Genomic DNA, 18,815 nt, shown 5'->3' with positions numbered 1-18,815 from the left:
TTTAATGAATTTGCATCAGGTTTAAAAAAGTAATCAGCTGGAATCATAATTATAGGTAATGAGATAATTCAAGAGTTTTTGTGTCGGGAGCCTGCTGCAATGTATTGGTAAAACCCTGTGGTAAATTCTAAGTCTGTATCAGATCACTGATGTTAGTTGGGTTGTCAGTATTGGGTGTTGAGTGGAGGTGAAGCATTTATCTGAAAGAGATGATATGTTGGGAGTGTGCTGTTATGCAGTGGTCTGTTCCCAGAGTATCAGGGTGCGTAGTATAAAGGGGTTGGGGGAAGGGTGTTCTGAAGCAAAGCATCAGCATTATGTCTGCAGTGGAGGGAGGGGTATATAATATAGTTTTGGAAGCTTTTTTTAAAACAACTTAAGTGATTGCCAGATGAACAGTAAAGTTCCTACTGTTCATTGAAATAGAGGGTGACGTTTCAAGTCATTCATATCTTGTTAAATGGGGACTGATCATGTGGAACCATTTGAAAGATGCATTTTACAATGTGAGATTGAGTGTAGGGCATTCACTTCATCAGCTGGTTCTGTTGTGCTGTTGGCATAGTACACAGATGGAGAATTGTATGCCCGTTGTCCTAAATGTGATGGCTCGGATTGGTGTACTTGCTGTTCGGAGCAGAATATTCTGGATCCTTGTCTGCTGATCTGTCAGTGGATTGTGTGCTTGCTTTTCCTTGCACATTTTCTTTGTTCCTTAAGTGATTGATTTCTTATTGATCTGAGTTCCATGGTCATCTTTTCCCAACAGGGTATTTCACTCCTGGCTAAGATCAGCTAGCTCAGTGCAGACCAGAGATTATTTGTGATCTTGTTGATCTGTGTCGTTTGGAAACCTTTTTAATTGCGAAACCATCGGAGCACCACTTGCAGCTTCTGTGATGGTCTAGTGTGAGGTGGCTACTGCTCATCTGCTTTTCCACCGATAAATAGCGGGGAAGCGGGTCTGTTTAGTAATGAAGTGTTGAAGGCATCAGTTTTTTAATAATTCTTGATGTGTAATCTGGCTGTTCTGAATTTTAACCGGAGGGGGCTATTGAGTTGGGGAAATGGACAGTCAGATCTATTCCAGTGCATCTGAAACTGGAGCGCTCTTCTTCTTCATCCATTGTTCATCAGTGCAGTGTAATGTCGTTGAAATATGTCTCCTAATATGTTGGTTAGGTGTCCAAAAATATCTTGGGTTGGCATTCAGGTGCTGTCCATCTTTTTGATGTCCATAGCAGTTGGCTTGAGAGCTTTAGCTGATTGAGTAATGCTGTTAAAATTGCTACTGTTTTCTGAAAAAGTTGGTGATACAAAATTAAATGCAAGAGATTTAGTGAACAGGAGAAAGCTTTCTTTTTAAATAGAGGTTAATAGATTGTGGAATGTACAATCAGACTTAGTGATAGAAGCAGAAACTCAACATAAGAATGCGTTAGATAGGAGCATGAAGGAAAGGCAAATAGGGTGGAGCACATGGTATTAGAGCCACTGTTCGTGTGGAGGATAAATGCAGACTATTTGGACCAAATGGCCTGTTTCTGTTATAATTTTGACGAAATACTGTGTAAATCACAGATTTTTATGAAGAATTTGAAGCTTGTTTTCAACTTATGGCACAGTCTGTTTCCTCTACCCAATGCTGGAATGTTAGGATTAACTGAACTTTCAGTATTGAGATTTAGTTTGTGTATCCGCTCTCCTTTTCTCCCTCCTTTCCTGAAGTTGCTGATTGTTGGGGATAGTGTTAAACATAGAAACATAGAAAATAGGAGCAGGAGTAGGCCATTCGGCCCTTTGAGCCTGCTCCACCATTCATTATGATCATGGCTGATCATCCAACTCAGTAACCTGTTCCCGCTTTTTCCCCATACCCTTTGATCCCTTTAGACCCAAGAGCTATATCTAACTCCTTCTTGAAAACATACAATGTTTTGGCCTTAACTGCTTTCTGTGGTAGTGAATTGCACAGGCTGACAACTTTCTGGGTGAAGAAATTTCTCCTCATCTCAGTTCTGAAAGGTTTACCCTGTATCCTTAGACTATGACCCCTGGTTCTGGACTCCCCCACCATCGGGACCATCCTTCCTGCATCTACCCTGTCAAGTCCAGTTAGAATTTTGTAGGTTTCTATAAGATCCCCCCTCACTCTTCTGAACTCCAGCGAATATAATCCTAACCGAATCAAACTCCTCATACGTCAGTCCCGCCATCCCAGGAATCAGTCTGGTAAACCTTCGCTGCACTTCCTCAATAGCAAGAACATCCCTCCTCAGATAAGGAGACCAAAACAGCGCACACTATTCCAGCTGTGGCCCCAGCAAGGCCCTGTATAATTGCAGCAAGACATCCCTGCTCCTGTACCTAAATCCTCTCGCTATGAAGGCCAACATACCATTTGCCTTTTTTACTGCCTGTTGGACCTGCATGCTTACCTTCAGCGACTGGTGTACGGGAACACCCAGGTCTCGCTGCATATTCCCCTCTCTCAGTTTATAGCTGTGCATTAACTGCCCTCTGGTACTTCGTCCACGTGGGTATTCATATATAGGAACATTAGCCATTCAGCCCTTGAGCCTTTCCTGCCGTTCAGTTAGATTTTAGTTGAGCTGTGTCTTACCTCCATCTACCTGCCTTGGTTTTGTAACCCATAATATCCTTATCCAACAAACATCTATCAATTTCAGTTTGTGAGCCGCCCTCCCCCCGCTGCCCTCGTCTCAGCAGCTTTTTGGGGGAGGGAGTTCCAGATTTCCAGTACTCTTTGTGTGAAGAAGTGCTTCCTGGCATCACCCCTGAATGGTTTGGCTCTAATTTTAAGGTTATGCCCCCTTGTTCTGTACTGTCCCACCAGAGGAAATAGGGTTGATGGAGAGAAACTATCAATTCCTTTAATCATCTTAAACACCTGAATTCGATCACCCCTCAATCCTCTTTATAAACCTGGACATTGAGTGTTTGCTGACTATTTTACCATGAAGAGCCATGGCCAATTCAGTGTATGTGCAAATACATTTTCCAGTAGGAATCACTGGATTGTGGTCAGGAGTAGGAACACTGGTCCCCTACCCAGATGTCCTAAGGCCAATAAGATTGTCCCTGTAGTTGCCTCTCTTGAGATCATTTGAGTCTCAGCGGGAATTGAACCTGGGTTCTCGCTGGTCTCTGGTTCAGTTGCACAGACCAGTGCTGCTGTATCAGTTCCAAAAGAAAGAAGAGATTTCCTTCAGAGGGTAACTTGCTCAGTGAGTTGCACACAGTGCAATCGCCTGTCATTGAGCGGTCTGGAATCAGCTCATTCTCTTGCCTGGGGAGAGGAAGACAATTAAAAATGGCATCCCACAGAGTTAGTTTTGCAAACTTCTGAGTGTCTGCACTTAAAGCTACAACTTTGGTTGTATTAATTAGAAACAATTCTCGGTCTATTAGATCAAACCGCTACCCTTACTTGATATTTCTCCATTTATTCCTTTCTCCCCGTCCCTCTTGGAAGGGCACACCCATCTTGAGCTGCTTTCCCTGGCCTGTAGCTAACTTCTCCAATCTGCCCTCTCTAACCAACTGTGTTCTGCTCCAATTGTTTCCCTACCCTAAACAGGTGATGGATCAAAATGTAAAGTTAGTCGGAGCTCTTGTCCTTTTGGTTTCACAGGAACATCTGTCTGAGCAGCTGAGTGCTTTTACATATCTTAGCTCAAAGCTAATAAGTGTCCTGGGTTTTTTTTCCCAAATAGATCTATACATTTCCTTCAGAAAAGAAGGACTTGTAGGCACTGGCTGTCTGGTCTCTGGCAACCCCACTCTAATGAGATGGGCGGGCAGCCCTGTTTTGGAAGGGTGAAAGATTTGGAGAGTAAGCAGTTAAGTCTGTGTGTATATGTTGCTGCAGTGGACTTCAACCACTTATGAATGAAGAGCTTGTCAACATTGACCTTTATATGAGTTGGCACTAGTGAGATGGTCCCAGAGGATGAGAATTGATAAAATGAGATTGTAACAAAGCAAATTAAGGAAAAATGGGAGATGTAGTGAGAAAAACCAGAGCAGTTCAGTCTGTGGTCTGTGCTGAGTTATCTAGCTTCAGCTGGAGGTGATAGTAGATAAGCTGCCGTTGGTATTGTGTCCCTGGGCTAGACAGGAGAAAAATCAATTGAGGTTCTTATCATTAGTGGCCTCTGCTGGAATTTCCATGTGTGTTGGTTGAGGAGAAATTGATTTTGGTCGTGATGCTTGTTGCTGTATATAAAGAAAGGCTACTTGCGTGAAATGGCAGAGAATGAACCTTGGGCCTTCCTGATCAGTACAGCTCAGTACGATACTATGTGGTGCATTTACCCACAGCCCTGTAGAAATCTAAAATATCTCCCATCTTCCCCCTGCCTCAGCCCATCTGCTGCTGAAACCCCCATCAGTGCTTTTACTTACCTCTGGACTGTTCAGTTTTCTTTCTGGTCAGTGTCCCATTTTCCATCCTCTGTAAACTTGTGCTCATCCAAAACTCTGCTGCCCATATCCTAACTTGCACCAAGTCCAGTTCACCTATGACCCCATGCTTGCTGAATTATATTAGCTCCCAGTCTGGCAGTGCCTCAAATTTAAATTTCTCATCCTTGTTTTCAAATTCCTCCAAGGCCTCACCGCACCCTATCTCTATAATCTCCTGCAGTCCAACTACTGAAGAATTCTGTGTTCCTTCAGTTCTAGTTTCTTGTACATTCCTGATTTCCTTCGCCTCTGCATTGGTGGCCGTGCCTTCAGCTGCCTAAGCCCAAGTTCTGGAATTCTCTCCCCAAACCCCTTCACCTCTTCCCCCTTTTAAAATGCTCCTTAAACCTACCTTTTTGACCAAGCCTTTGGTTATAAAGTCATAGAGAGATACAGCACTGAAACAGGCCCTTCGGCCCACCGCATCTGTGCCAACCATCAACCACCCATTTATACTAATCCTACATTAATCCCATATTCCCTACCACATCCCCACTATTCTCCTACCACCTACCTACACAAGGGGCAATTTACAATGGCCAGTTTACCGATAAACCTGCAAGTCTTTGGCTGTGGGAGGAAACCGGAGCACCCGGCGGAAACCCACGCGGTCACATGGAGAACTTGCAAACTCCGCACAGGCAGTACCCAGAACCAAACCCGGGTCGCTGGAGCTGTGAGGCTGCGGTGCTAACCACTGTGCCGCCCATCTGCTCTAATGTGACTAGGTGTCAAATTTTGTCTGATTTAACAGTCCTGTGGATGCCTTTATAATGTAAAGGGTGCTATATAAATGGAGGTTGTTGTGCTCATTAGCTTTAAGAAGTGTTGTTTGCTGGGATCAGAGAAATAAACTATCCTGTTAAAGTAAGTTAATTCTAGCTGAATTAACTGGGGTAGTTGGTTTCTTCCGAAAAATGTTTGCAGGTCATCATGCAGAGAAGGAGAGTCCAGGAGCTCGAGGTAGGGTTTATTCATATAAGGATGCTTAGATCAATTTAAATGTCTGTTCAGCAGTGACTCGGATGGTCTGTGACTATCTATTAGATGTTACTCTGCTTTTTCTTTACAGTATGGGAGCGTCCATCCCCCCTCCAGCGGAACACCCTAAATTCCCAGATTCGCCGAAGGTATGCCGTTGCATTTCCGTAATGTTTTACAGTCAGCATCAGGTGATCTCCTGGATGTATTTCTCAGAAGGAATTTCCAAATTTGACAGAGGCAGTTGAGTGGATGGTCTCAATCTTAGTGACAGAGATCCATGAGCTCCTCACATTTGTTGGAGATGAGGGTGGAGGAGGCGTTGGAGAGGGCTTTGGGAAGACAGTTTGTAGTAGAGAAAAGAAGCTGGGGTTAGCTTTTGTATGATGGGAGATCCTGGAATTGTGAGCAGTTTTGGAAGAGGAGAGCAGGGCCCGAAAGTGCTCTATGTGGTCCAGCCAGATCTGACAGTGAATGGCTAAACCAGTTGTTCACCATATACAATTAAGTCCGTATCCCTTGTGCTTAAGGGAGTGGAGATAAAGGCAAACTAGGAGAGTGACCAGGTTGAAGGAGGATAATGGTTTTAATGGAGACTCGGCATCAAACTTGGAGGTGAGAGTTGATTGAGCAGATCAGTAGCCGCAGAAATGTCATGATAAATGGAGGGGCAAAGGCTAGACAATTGGGTTTTTGGAAGTGTAGTTGTTAGTGTATTGGGTGATGGATTTGTTTTCCAGGGACAGACACAGGAGGCAGTAGGTTTGGGACATCTGGGTGGAGAGTGATACAAGGAAGTGATCAGAGGCAACCTTACCTGATTGGCATGGGAGTTGAGGCCACATGAGATGGCAAGGATAAGGGGCATGGCTGTGAATATAGGTTGAGTTTATATGGAGGAATATGGATTAAGGGAGGGTAGGAGGACAGTGAATGAGAGAGAACGCATGCTAAGTTCGGATGGAGGCTGAAATCACTGAAGATGAAAGTTGCTCGGTGAAGAGGCTGAGGGAGGAAAGCAGTGAAGATATCTCTGTGAGAAAATTTTTATCATACTTGGATGGGCGATAAAGAGGATTTTAAATGAGAGGTGAGGGGATGGAACAAGGTGAGATGCTGAAAGATGTCATCGCCCTGTAACCAGGTTTCCGTTCAGGCCATGATGTCAATGCAGTCATCTACAGTGAGCTCCCAAATGCAAGGGCTTTGTTCACAAGTGAACAGACATTTTGGAGGGATATGCGGAGCGGGGTGTGAGAGCTGATCCATTGGCCACAGGATCAGCATTGGGAGGGGGGAGTAGGATGAGAAGGAAATTGGCAAGACTATCCCCCTGTGGGCAGGCTGGGAAGGTCAGTGGGAGAGTAAGATGGAGCATTTGGGGTTGCTGCTTGTAAGGAGGCAGAGACGAGTACCTCAGTCGGCCGTTTAGAGGATGGCAAGAGAGACACAGGGAAGGTGTCGACTTAACTAGGATGAAATCAAGCTTAGACAATGGCAGGAAAGTAGGAAGGTCGAGGAGTGCTGAAGGGATGGAGTAGGGATTTTGGAGTATCTGAGAGAGGAGAAATGAAAGGAGGCTTGAAGACAGAGCGGGATCTAGGAGAGGGAAAAAGAAAGAAGGAAAAAAAAGGGGGGGTGGGGAAGTGTAAGTATAAGTGGTGAGCTCGGGTCTGGAGTGGCAGCCAAAATGTGAATAATCACGAGAAACCCAAGTTACTTAGGGCTGGCTACGTAGCAAGGTTAGGATACATATATCCTGGTAGTAAATAGGGAAAAGAGAGGAGGCAATAGGGAATCCAGAGTTAAAATCACATGTCCCATAGTGGGGTAAAGTTGACACAGATGGGATGGAGACAACATGGAATGTCACTGAACTGAGCAGGTACTGAGACAGATGTGGTGGGTGAGTGAGCCAGAAGCTATTTGAAGGATAGAGTATCGGAGTATGAGATGCTGGAGGTATTTCCATGGGAATCAAATGCCAGATCGTGTGCAGAATTGATCGTGAGGTGGAGAGACGGCATAGGTGGACATCACCATAAGATCCAGAGACAACAAAGGAATGGACCTTGGCCCCAGGAAATGAAATTCTGGCCAGGAACTAAACTAGCTGAAGCTGAAAATCCAGTAAGACCTGTAGGGCAGTCACAGGCGCAGCAAGTAACAGCAGTGGTGGGGGATGGGCTGTAAGCTCGGCAAAGTTACTTAAAAAGCAGCAGCAGATCAGAGACACAGCTAACAGTGCAGTCCAGTGCAGGAGCATAGTCTTGATGCCCAGAGAAGCCAAATTTGAGAAACGATCCAGTGTTCAAAGAGCAGGAATGGTTGGGGGATGGTACATGGGCACCTTGAGCTAGCAATTAACTTTGTAATACTAAAATGCAACCATTATTAGAGCCTGGAGAAGTTACATTGGAAGAGGGGAGATTGGGAGAGAAATGACAAAGGATGGTCAAGAATAGAGCTGCACAGCAAGGTGCTCCATAGGGAGCTGACTATCCAGGAGCCATCTCAGCATCTTACCCTGTCACGGCCTCTGTACAGGAAAACCCAGTCTTTGTCTGATGGAGGAGCCATGAAGATGAGGTGCATAACCTCCACTGGAAGGGGAAGGATGCCATTTTGGGTAATTGTCCCATGCTTTTCAGAGGCAGATTGCAGAGAGCTTTGAGAGTTCTCATTCGTATGCAATCTTGGATGGAGGTAGAGATCTGCTGGCCTAGCTAGTGGTACCCACATCCCACGAAAGAATTAAACAAAAAAATTGCAAACGTTTAGTAAGACTACTGTATTTTTATTGGAATTTGTATTTGAATGTAGCCCAGGATGGGTGTCCTCACAAGTAGCGGTGTAATTCCAAATGGAAAAATTTTAACTGTTCTAAATAGGAGTTTGTCCACAGCTGAGTGCTGACCATAATTAGGCACGAAATTGGAATTCTCAGACTGGGATGGCTGGTATGGAAAATGGAAATACTCTTCTTAGTTTGTAGTGGGAAGTGTTTCATTGAGAAAAAATTGTGTTTTGTTTTACTCTGCATTTATTCTGTGGTGTACCTGGCATCAGTGTTTGATAATGGGTGCCAAAAGTGACACATTTCATTCCTCAATGTCATAAGTCCTCAATGTGATAGGCACCAAAATTTCTCTCGTCCTGTGTGTGTCTCTGTCTGTGTGTGTCTCTGTCTGTGTGTGTCTCTGTCTGTGTGTGTCTCTGTCTGTGTGTGTCTCTGTCTGTGTGTGTCTCTGTCTGTGTGTGTGTCTCTGTCTGTGTGTGTGTGTCTCTGTCTGTCTGTGTGTCTCTGTGTGTGTGTGTGTCTCTGTGTGTGTGTGTGTTTCTGTGTGTGTGTGTCTCTGTGTGTGTGTGTCTCTGTGTGTATATCTGTGATGTTCTGGTGAGTACAGAACTAAATAACTTCAATTTCTGCAGAAAGCAAACACAGAAGAGAAAGCAGCGGCTCCACCTCCAGAGCCAGCTTCTGAGAGTGAAGAGAGCGAACTGGGTGAGTGAAGAGAATATGTTAGTCATAATGGTGCAGAAGGAGGCCATTCATCCCATCAGGTCCATGCTGGCTCTCTGCAGAGCAATCAGTCGGTCCCATTCCCCCAATCTGTCCTCTGCAAGTTTATTTGTCTCAAGTGCCTATACAGTTTGTTTTAAAAATAATTATTTGTCTCCGCTTCCGCCACCCTTGTAGGCAGAGAGATCCAGGTCATTACCACTCACTGCATTAAAAAAAAGCTCTTCCTCACGACCCTCCCTGTATCTCTTGCCCAAAATCAAAATCTCTGTCTTCTAGTCATTGTACTATCAGCTAATGGGAGCAGCTTTATTTTGTCTACCTTAACTAAACTTGTCATAATCTTGTATCTATCAAATCACCTCTCAATCTCCTTTGCTCCAAGGAGAACACCCCAGCTTCTTCAACCTAACCTTCTTTCATTTCTGGAACCATTCTGGTAAATCTTCTCTGCACCCTCTCAAGGACCCTCACACCCTAAAGTGTGGTGACCAGAACTGGATGCAATATTGTAGTTGAGACAGATTTGATAATTTCTGGTGACCCCTTTATCAAAATGGAGAACTGGAACAAATAGTCAGCTAATTTCATCAAAACTGTTGAAGCAAATTACCCCCTGATTTGTGGTGTTGTCTGGTTTCCGATGTGTTTTTATTTATGAGCGTGTGGATTATTCTCCAGAGATTGATAATGAGGGTGTGATCGAGCCAGACACGGAAGAACCCCAGGAAATGGGAGATGAAAACCTTGAGGTAAACATTTTTTCTCTTATTGTCCCCCTCTGAAGGCAGTGACTTGTGTACTAGAGTTGCCAATGATCTGTCCTCACCTGGAATTCGTAACCTTTTAATAAAGGTTATTGAGTTGTAATTAGGAATTCTGGTGATTTATATTTACTACACTGTACATTCTATGGCTTAAGTATAATTTGTGTAATGGGGCGGGGGAGCAAACTGTCACCTTCAAAAAAAAAATTAAATTTGTCAAACACAGCATACTTTAAAAAGAATCTATGCTAACTGTCCTTGATTAATTCATGCATTTCTAAATGCATGCTAATATATCTCAAATTATGGATTCATAATGGGGTTAAAGATAACCAAGGAATGGGGAGGGTGTTAAGAATGAAGTTTGTTTCTTCAGAGCAAAATGTATGGAGCTGGAAGTCGTGGAGTGATGGGGTTTAGATTTAGAACCACAATTCTTTGCAGCGGCACCATTAAAAATGCTTTTCTAATGGGAATAATTGGGTGCTGTTAGAACCATAGGAAAATTACAGCACAGAAGGAGGTCATTCAGCCCGTTGTGTCAGTGCCGGCTGAAAGAATTAGCCACGCAATCTAATTCCACCTTCCAGTACCAGGTCCATAACCTTGCAGGTTACAGCACTTCAGGTGCATGTCCAGGTACCTTTTAAAAGAATTGATGGTTTCTGCCTCCACCACCATTCCTGGCAGTGAATTCCAGACACCCACCACCCTCTGGGTGAAAAAGTCTCTCCTCATGTCCCCTCTAATCCTTCTACTAATCCCCTTAAATCTGTGCCCCCTGGTAATTGACCTCTTTGCTAGGGGAAACAGGTCCTTCCTGTCTACTCTATCTTTGCCCCTCATAATTTTGTACACCTCAATTAAGTCACCCCTCAGCGTCCTCTGTTCTAAGAAAAACAACCCTAGCCTATCCAATCTTTCCTCATAGCTGCAACTTTCAAGCCCTGGCAACATTCTTGTAAATCTCCTCTGTACTCTCTCCAAAGCAATTATGTCCTTCCTGTAATGTGGCGACCAGAGCTGTACGCAATACTCCAACTGTGGCCTAAACAGCATTTTGTACAGTTCCAGCATTACATCCCTGCTTTTGTATTCTATACCTCAGCCAATAAAGGGAAGCATTCCATATGCCTTCTTCACCACTTTACCTGTCCTGCCACCTTTAGGGACTTATGGACATACAATCCTAGCAGTGAATTCCAGACACCCACCACCCTCTGGGTGAAAAAGTTTCTCCTCATGTCCCCTCTAATCTCCTTAAATCTGTGCCCCCTGGTAATTGACGTCACTTCTTCTACCCCCTCAATATCCTCCCATTTATTGTGTATTCTCTCGCTTTATTTGCCCTCCCCAAGCGCATTACCTCACACTTCTCCGGATTGAATTCCATTTGCCACTTTTCCGCTCACTCAACCAAACCATTGATAGCTTTCTGGAGTCTACAGCCATCCTCTTCATTATCAACTACATGACTAATTTTTTTGTCATCAGCCAATTTCCCAATCATGCCTTCTACATTTAAGTCCAAATCATTAATATATATCACAAACAACAAGGGATCCAACACTGAGCCCTGTGGAACGCCACTGGAAACAGCTTTCCATTCGCAAAAACATCCGTTGTCTGCTACCTTGTGCTTCCTGTCTCTGAGCCAATTTTGGATCCAACCTGCCACATTCCCCTTTATCCCATGGGCTTTCATTTTACTGACCAGTCTGCCATGCGGGTCCCTTGTCAAATGCCTTACTAAAATCTATATAGACCACATCCACTGCACTACTCTCATCAATCCTTCTCGTTACTTCCTCAAAGAATTCAATTAAGTTAGTAAGGCATGACTTTCCCTTAACAAATCCATGCCGACTATCCCTGATCAGTCCGTGCCTTTCTAAGTGGCAGTTTATCCTAAACCTCAGAATTGATTCTAGTAATTTACCCACCACCGAGGTCAGACTGACCGGCCTAAATTTTTTGGCCTATCCCTTGCACCCTTTTTGAACAATGGTGTAAGATTCGCAGATCTCCAATCCTCTGGCACTTCGCCCAAATCCAGTGAGGATTTGAAGATGATCCTCAGCGCATCTGCTATTTCCTCCTTGGCTTCTTTTAACAACCTGGGATGCAATCCATCCGGCCCTGGTGATTTATCCACTTTCAAGGATGTCAGACCCTCTAGTACTTACTCTCTCATTATGCTCATCATAGCCAGTATTTCGCACTACTCTTTTACTGCAATGTCTGCATCATCCCTCTCCTTTGTGAACTCATTAAGAACCCTGCCCACATCATCTGCGTCCAGGTGTAAGTTCCCTTGTACATCTCTGATAGGCCCTACCCTTTCCTTAGTTATCCTCTTGCTCTTAATGCACTGATAAAACATATTTGGGTTTTCCTTGATTTTAGCTGCCAATATTTTTTCATGTCCTCTCTTTGCTTTTCTAATTTCCCTTTTTATTTCACCCCTGCACTTTCTATATTCCTCTAGGTTTTCTAAATTATTTAAGTTTTTTGTGATCGTCATAAGCTTTCTTTTTCTGCTTCAACATACCCTGTAAGCCTCTAGATAACCATGGGGCTCTAGATTTGGCTGTACCACCTTTTATCTTGTGGGGACATGCCTACACTGTGCCTGTAAAATCTCGCTTTTGAATGCCTCCCACTGGTTTGCCACTAAAGGCCTACTCAGATCAGGAAATAAAAACCCGACCTGAACTCGACAGAACCACATCGGACCCGAGCCCGAGTCCCTCCACTTTTTCCTGAGCCCGACCCGACCACCGGACTGGTTACCTATCTTGATTCCATAGTGCACTCACTCACTGTACCACTTTTGGATTAAGGAAGCTGCAGCAGGAGCGTGATGACGTCATTGAGACGCTCACTGCGCAGACTCAGAGTGTCCCTCCTTGACACTTCAGACTCCAGCTCCGGTAAGTTTTTTTCAACTTTTACACTCTCCACTCCAGCAGAGCAAAATGCAAGACTTCCTGTATGTGTCCAACCCGGACCTGACCCAACCTGACCCAAGCCTGAAAGCCAGACCCGGGGGAGCAACCCGACCCGACCTGAACCCAACGCATGTCGTCTGGTCCCGTTGGGGTCAGGTAGCAGGCCTTTATTTGCCACTGATTTTCCTTCCAGTAGCTGTATCCAGTCCACTTTCGCCAGATCACCTCTCAGTTTCGTAAAATTTGCCTTCCCCCAATTTAGAACTTTAACTCCTGTTTTATCTTTGTCCTTTTCTGTGATTATGCTAAAACTAACTATTTTGATCGCTATCTCCAAAATGGTCACCCACTGCTATTTCACCTACTTGCCAGCTTCGTTACTGAAGACTAAATCTAGAATTGCGCCCCCTCTCATTGGGCTAGCTAAAAGAAGTTCTCTTGAATGAGTTCAAGAATTTTGTCCCCTCTGTGCCCTTCACACTGTTCGCATCCCAGTTGATATTTGGATAGTTGAAATCCCCAACTATTATTGCCCTATAGTTTTTACACTCAGAAATTTGCCTGTTGCCTCAGACATCTCACCATTTCACTACTGACTAGCTGATTTGGCTTTGGAGCAAGTCCCCAGTTTGCTCCTTCAACTGTTGATGATTTGGGGTGGGGGCAGCACAAAACAGTGAGGTTTGATTAATTGGTTCTGGGTAGTGCCGGTGAATCTGTTTGTAAAACAGCAGTCACTGTAACCCATTAGTTTGTTCAGGTATCTATTGAAAGAAAGCAATACTTTGGAGCATTGCCTTCAGTTGTCAAGTATCTCTACCTCAAGATTTTCTCCTCGTCCCAATCCCCATATTTATTTTACTTTTTATCCTTCCAATTCTCCCCTTCCCATCCCAAAAAAGCTGCCTCTATCTAGGCTATGGTTCCATGGGCGAATGAGGCTACTCAGTGCTGTGGTTCCATGGGCACCGACAGCCCTCTAGAGCCTCACTTGTTTTGTCATTCTTCATGCCAGAGGATTGGCAGTAAGTAGTTATTCAGCTGCATTTTATAATGAGGCAAATTTTGCTTTTGCTGTTGTCAATCACTGTACATTTGACCATCATTGTTGTGTTTTCCTGCTTTAGGTTTCAGAGGAACTGATGGATCAGGCCAATGAGAAAAAAATGGAAGCTATTAATGCATTGAGTGAAGGTAGGCGTAAAAATGGGGCAAATAGGTTTTGGTGGGGAAAGTTCTATGCTGAACAAATGGAGAAGTTGAAAGTGAGAATTACTCATTAGAGTTAACAGCACTAAAGCAGGTCATTTGACCCACTCGGTCTACGCTGGTGTTTGTGCTCCTTTTGTTCCTCCTCTCATCCTGCTTCATCTAACTCCATCAACATATCCTTCTTTTGCTTTCTCCCTCGTGTTTATCTAGATTCCCCTTAAATGTGTCTATGCTATTAACCTCGACTGCACCATGTGGTAGTGAGTTTCTCAATCTCACCACTCTCTGGGTAAAGAGGTTTCTGCTGAATTCCCTATTGGATTTATTAGTCACTGTCTTAGAGGACAACATCATGGCCATTTGACCAACTGTTAATCCCTCTGGATTTCCTCTGGAGGTGGGATTTGGTTCCACAGGTAAAGGTAGCACTCCAGTATTGCACTAATGTGGAGTGGGGTCTGGTTGTAATGCTCCAACTGTTGTCCATGCAAAGCCTGGCTGCCATGTCTCATACATAGGAGGAATCACCTTGGGAATCTGTATAGCTTAGCACTGTGCTGCACAATGCCTTTTGTGGACAATGGGTAAACTAGGCTTGGTTTTAACCAAACAAGACTATATTCTTCTCACTTCCTGCAGATGGATAGTAATTTGCTTTCAATAATAACTTTCAATGGAAATTCAATAAATACTCGAGTGGGAGTGGGACTAATTGGATAGCTCTTTCAAAGGGCAGCACAGAAGGAGGCCATTTGGCCCATCATGCCTGTATCATTCTATGAAAGATGAATGGGCCATTTACGAGGGCAAATCGGACTAAGTCTCTGGGAAATTGCCACAATTCTCAAATCTTTGATTTAATGTATTAAATAATGTACTAAACTCTACAAAAACTACGAGTTTACTTATGTGAATTTCTGTGAAAGTCTGGTCTAACGTTAAACTAAGCTTCATAAACTGCTATTATAAAATTAAGTTCCTTTTTCCGGGCCATTAAGTTGTAACTGGTGTACATAGGTTTTGAGCAGTGTGGCATATCTGCCAAGAGGTTTGGGTTAGGAGAGTACGGGACAGGTTTACATTGGTGATTCTTATTGTCGATCACCCTGAAACTATGACTTGATCTACTTCCTTTCCTTCGAAAGCCACTATTTTTCTGGATCTGGAGTCAGTCTGATTCCTTTGTGAGTACATTGAGGCTGTTTTATTGAACTTTGTAACAGGTGCAAATGTGAAGTTATTCCTTAAGTTTTGATCGTGCCCTCTGATTTTATACTGTGTCTTGTTCAAAATAAACCCTCCATATTCATGCTATATATCTCCAAACAAAATCTTGCATATGCTTGTATTGTGGCAGTGTATTACTTGAACTGGGTCAGTGGAACTTTGGTGTAGATAACAAAGATTATAGAAAGGGAAGGGAGAAAAAAAAACAATGTTTTACTTTATATAGTCACAATGACGTGCTTCATGAGAGATGTCCAATGCTTATTGCAAATCTTCCTTAAAACAGTCACTGTGTCACAGGGAATACTTGAATTTTGATTTAGAAATGCAAGTCTTTTTAAGGTAGCAACAATTTGCATGTAAATAGCACCTTTAATGTTGTAAGATGTCTCAAGGCATTTTATCAAACAAAATTTGACACCAAGCCATGTTATTGTTCAGAGGGTTAGGCTTTATAGAGCGTCTTAAAGGCGATGGAGGGTGGGGGGACGGGGAATAGAGAGAGAGAGATGGAGAGGTTTAGGAAGGAAATTCCAGAGCTTAGAGCCCAGGCAGCTGAAGGCATGACAGGCAATAAATCAGGCATGTGCAAGAGGCCAGAAATTGAGGAGCACAGAGATCTCGGAGGTTTGTAGGCCTGTAGGAGATTACAGTGGTAGCGAGGAATGAGGCCATGGATAGATTTGAAAAGAAGGGCGAGAATTTTAAAATCGAGGCACTGTCGGGACAGGAGCTCTTTTGTAACCTCAAGACGCCCCAAATTGCTTTATAGCTGATGAAGTGCAGTCACTGTTGTAATGTAGGAAATATTAACAGGTAATTAAAATTAAACTAACAAGTAATCACATAGAATATACAGTACAGATGCAGGATATTCATCCCAACTACCCATGCCAGTGCTTATGTTCCATATAGGTCTATTCCCAGCTGCCTTCAGCTATCGGTATAATCCTTTATTCCCTTCTCCCTGATATGCTTATCTAGCCTCCCCTTAAATACATTTATACTATTCACTTCAACTACTTCCTGTGGTAGTGAATTCCACATTTTCCAGAATTGGCCTTTATCGCCACTCCAGGCGCTGCTTCACAAACCACTGACCACCTCCAGGCGCGTATCCATTGTCTCTCGAGATAAGGAGGCCCAAAAGAATTCCACATTCTAACCACCCTCTCTGGTAAAGAAGCTTCTTCTGAATTCCCTGTTAGATTTCTTGGTGACTATCTGGGTATACAGTTTTAGTTTCCTTACCTAAAGTTTGTCTTAGAGGGGGTGCAACAAAGGTCCACTAGATTGATTCCTGGGAGGAGAGGGCTGTCTTATGAGGAGATATTGAGTGGAATGAGTCTATATCATCTGGAGTTTAGGAGAATGAGAGATGATCCCATTGAAATGTATAAAATTCTTCCAGGGCTTGTTAGGGTAGATGCTGAAATGCTGGAGAGTCTAGAACTAGAGGTCATAGTCTCGGGATAAGGGGTCAGCCATTTAAGACTCAGATGAGAAGAAATTTTTTCACTCAGAAGATTGTGAATCTTTGGAATTCTCTACCTTAGATGGCTATAGATGTTCATTCAGTAAATATAATCAAGACCGAGATGGAAAGATCTTTTGTCATTATGGGAATCTAGGCTTGTGGGGATAGCGTGAGAAAGTAAACTTGATGTACAAGTTCAGCCATGGTCTAATTGAATGCTGGAGCAGGCTCAATGCGCCAAATGGCCTACTCCTGCTATTTTCTATTGATGGCCGATAGTTTTGCTCTTTTTCACAAGTGGAAACGCACACTGTCTGCTCTATCAAAAAGATCTCTATTGGGTTACCCGTCAGCCTTCTCCTTTTTAAAAAAAAGAGTATACCCAGTTTGTTCATCTTTTCCTGATGGGTATAACCTCGCAGTTCTGGTATTAACCTTGTAAATATTTTTTTTGCACCCTCTCCAGTGCTTCATATCCTCAGCTGCTGGACTGCTTGATGTTTTAATTATCCCCTAACTATCTTACTAACAAAAAAAGTGCTGAATTGTGTGTCTGTCTATAGACAGGAATTGAACCTGCCTGGAAACTTCCTGCCCCTCACATTTGTAAATCCTACACTTGGTATCTAAACATATTTTTTGTTTCTCAATACAGGGAACTTTGAAAAGGCAGTTGAACAGTTTACAGAGGCCATTAAGTTGAATCCACGACTGGCTGTTCTTTATGCTAAGCGAGCCAGGTAAAAGTGCTGAAGGAGGACCGCGCACATGTGCAAACGGGCCAGTGGCTCACTGTGGTCAGGTGTAGCTTCACCCATTTGCTGGTAACTCGCTGGATGCAGCGAAGTGCAGATATCAGTCTAGGGTTGCTAAGAAGAAGGAGGCACAACCTCAAGGAAGGAAAGATCAGGAATCTTGTCTCTTGGTGTTCTGCTCAGAGGCACGTTAGAAGCATAGCATCGCATTGCCTGCCCTGGAGGGTTGGATTGGCGAAATTATAAAGTTACTGTCAAATACTGACACTTGAAGAAGTGCCAGCTATAAGAAAGCTGAGTTCAGGAGCTAATGGAGAGGATGAAACATCCTGAATTTTCTCTGCTGTTTAGGACTGACCTTGAGTGGTTGCTCCTTTACCGAGTGTAAAGAAACTTAGTCATTCAGGGGAGTTTTTTATGAAATGTGCTTTTTATTTGGGAGGGGCTGTGTTTTTTTTCTTCTGTTTTTGTGTTTTGTACTTTTGTGTATTTCTAGAATAAAATGCTGGGAAGTATCATCCTTCCTTGAAGTGTCCCTTTAAACACTACACAGTGGAGCAGGAGCTTTTGAGATCCTTTTTTAAAAGGATGGGTTCATTTGCACTTGTCTGGGTGTAAGTCTGGAAGCTTTTGGTGATGTCATCTTATTGTCAATCGGTGCAAATGGCGTTGGCTATTGTAAATTAATGTTGAAGTACTAGATTTTGTGGGGGGAAAGGGGTTGAGTAAATGAATCTGAAATGCGCTCCTGCTGACACCAATATTCCTTGCACACAGTAATGCGCCAGTGTATCTGAAAGGGTAAAAGCATTAAAGTTTTAAGCAGGCTGAGCCTTTGTTGTTTTGTTTATTTCATCACCATGTATTACCCACTGGGCTATTTCCCATTCTAATAGAAATAACCTACACATGCTGTTCTTGCCCCCTGATCATTGCTTTTTGGTTACGAGTATGTCTCTGTGCCATCTGCAGTTGGATGAAGCCACTTTGCGCCACACCTTTATCAGTATTGGTGTGAGCTGGTCACTAGGTGCATGATGGGGTCTACAATGATTCCTTTGATTCTCACTTTCTTTCCCTTGTATTAACCCCTTGCCTCTCTGCCATAGCCGAGATTGGGATGGGATTGAATGCATGTACTGATGTTCCATTGACATTTACTGACCTCAGGAGAATAATGTGCACGTGGTTTGCTATGTTGACACTGTACAGGGTGACACTTAGCCCATGTTTTTTCCTTGTTTCTGGAGTGTTCCACAGCTCAAATTTAAGAAAGTCTCTGAATACTTTCTGCTTCTGTTTTCTTCTCTCGTAACAGTTCTGACTGCTGTATAAGCCTGGACTGAGCACTGACAGGAGGCTGTGGATTAGCTGTAACACTTAATCGTGTCTGATGTTCAGACACGCTCTTTCCAGTAGGGGTCACCAGATGGC

The 18,815-nt window shown here is 43.5% G+C and overlaps 1 protein-coding gene across 1 annotated transcript in view; it reads left to right on the top strand.

The window, feature by feature from the left end:
- st13 (ST13 Hsp70 interacting protein) overlaps window positions 1–18,815 on the top strand; it is a 44,060-nt gene that overhangs the window by 3,961 nt on the left and 21,284 nt on the right. Inside the window, exons 2-6 of the mRNA XM_068019403.1 lie at window positions 5,561–5,618; window positions 8,902–8,974; window positions 9,674–9,744; window positions 13,838–13,904; window positions 17,282–17,366. Coding sequence (XP_067875504.1) covers window positions 5,561–5,618; window positions 8,902–8,974; window positions 9,674–9,744; window positions 13,838–13,904; window positions 17,282–17,366 — 354 coding nt within the window. The remainder of the gene's footprint in view (window positions 1–5,560; window positions 5,619–8,901; window positions 8,975–9,673; window positions 9,745–13,837; window positions 13,905–17,281; window positions 17,367–18,815) is intronic.

Source organism: Heterodontus francisci, chromosome 41, assembly GCF_036365525.1.
Source record: "Heterodontus francisci isolate sHetFra1 chromosome 41, sHetFra1.hap1, whole genome shotgun sequence".
Lineage (NCBI taxonomy): Eukaryota > Metazoa > Chordata > Chondrichthyes > Heterodontiformes > Heterodontidae > Heterodontus > Heterodontus francisci.
This window is presented reverse-complemented; position numbering and strand designations above follow the sequence as displayed.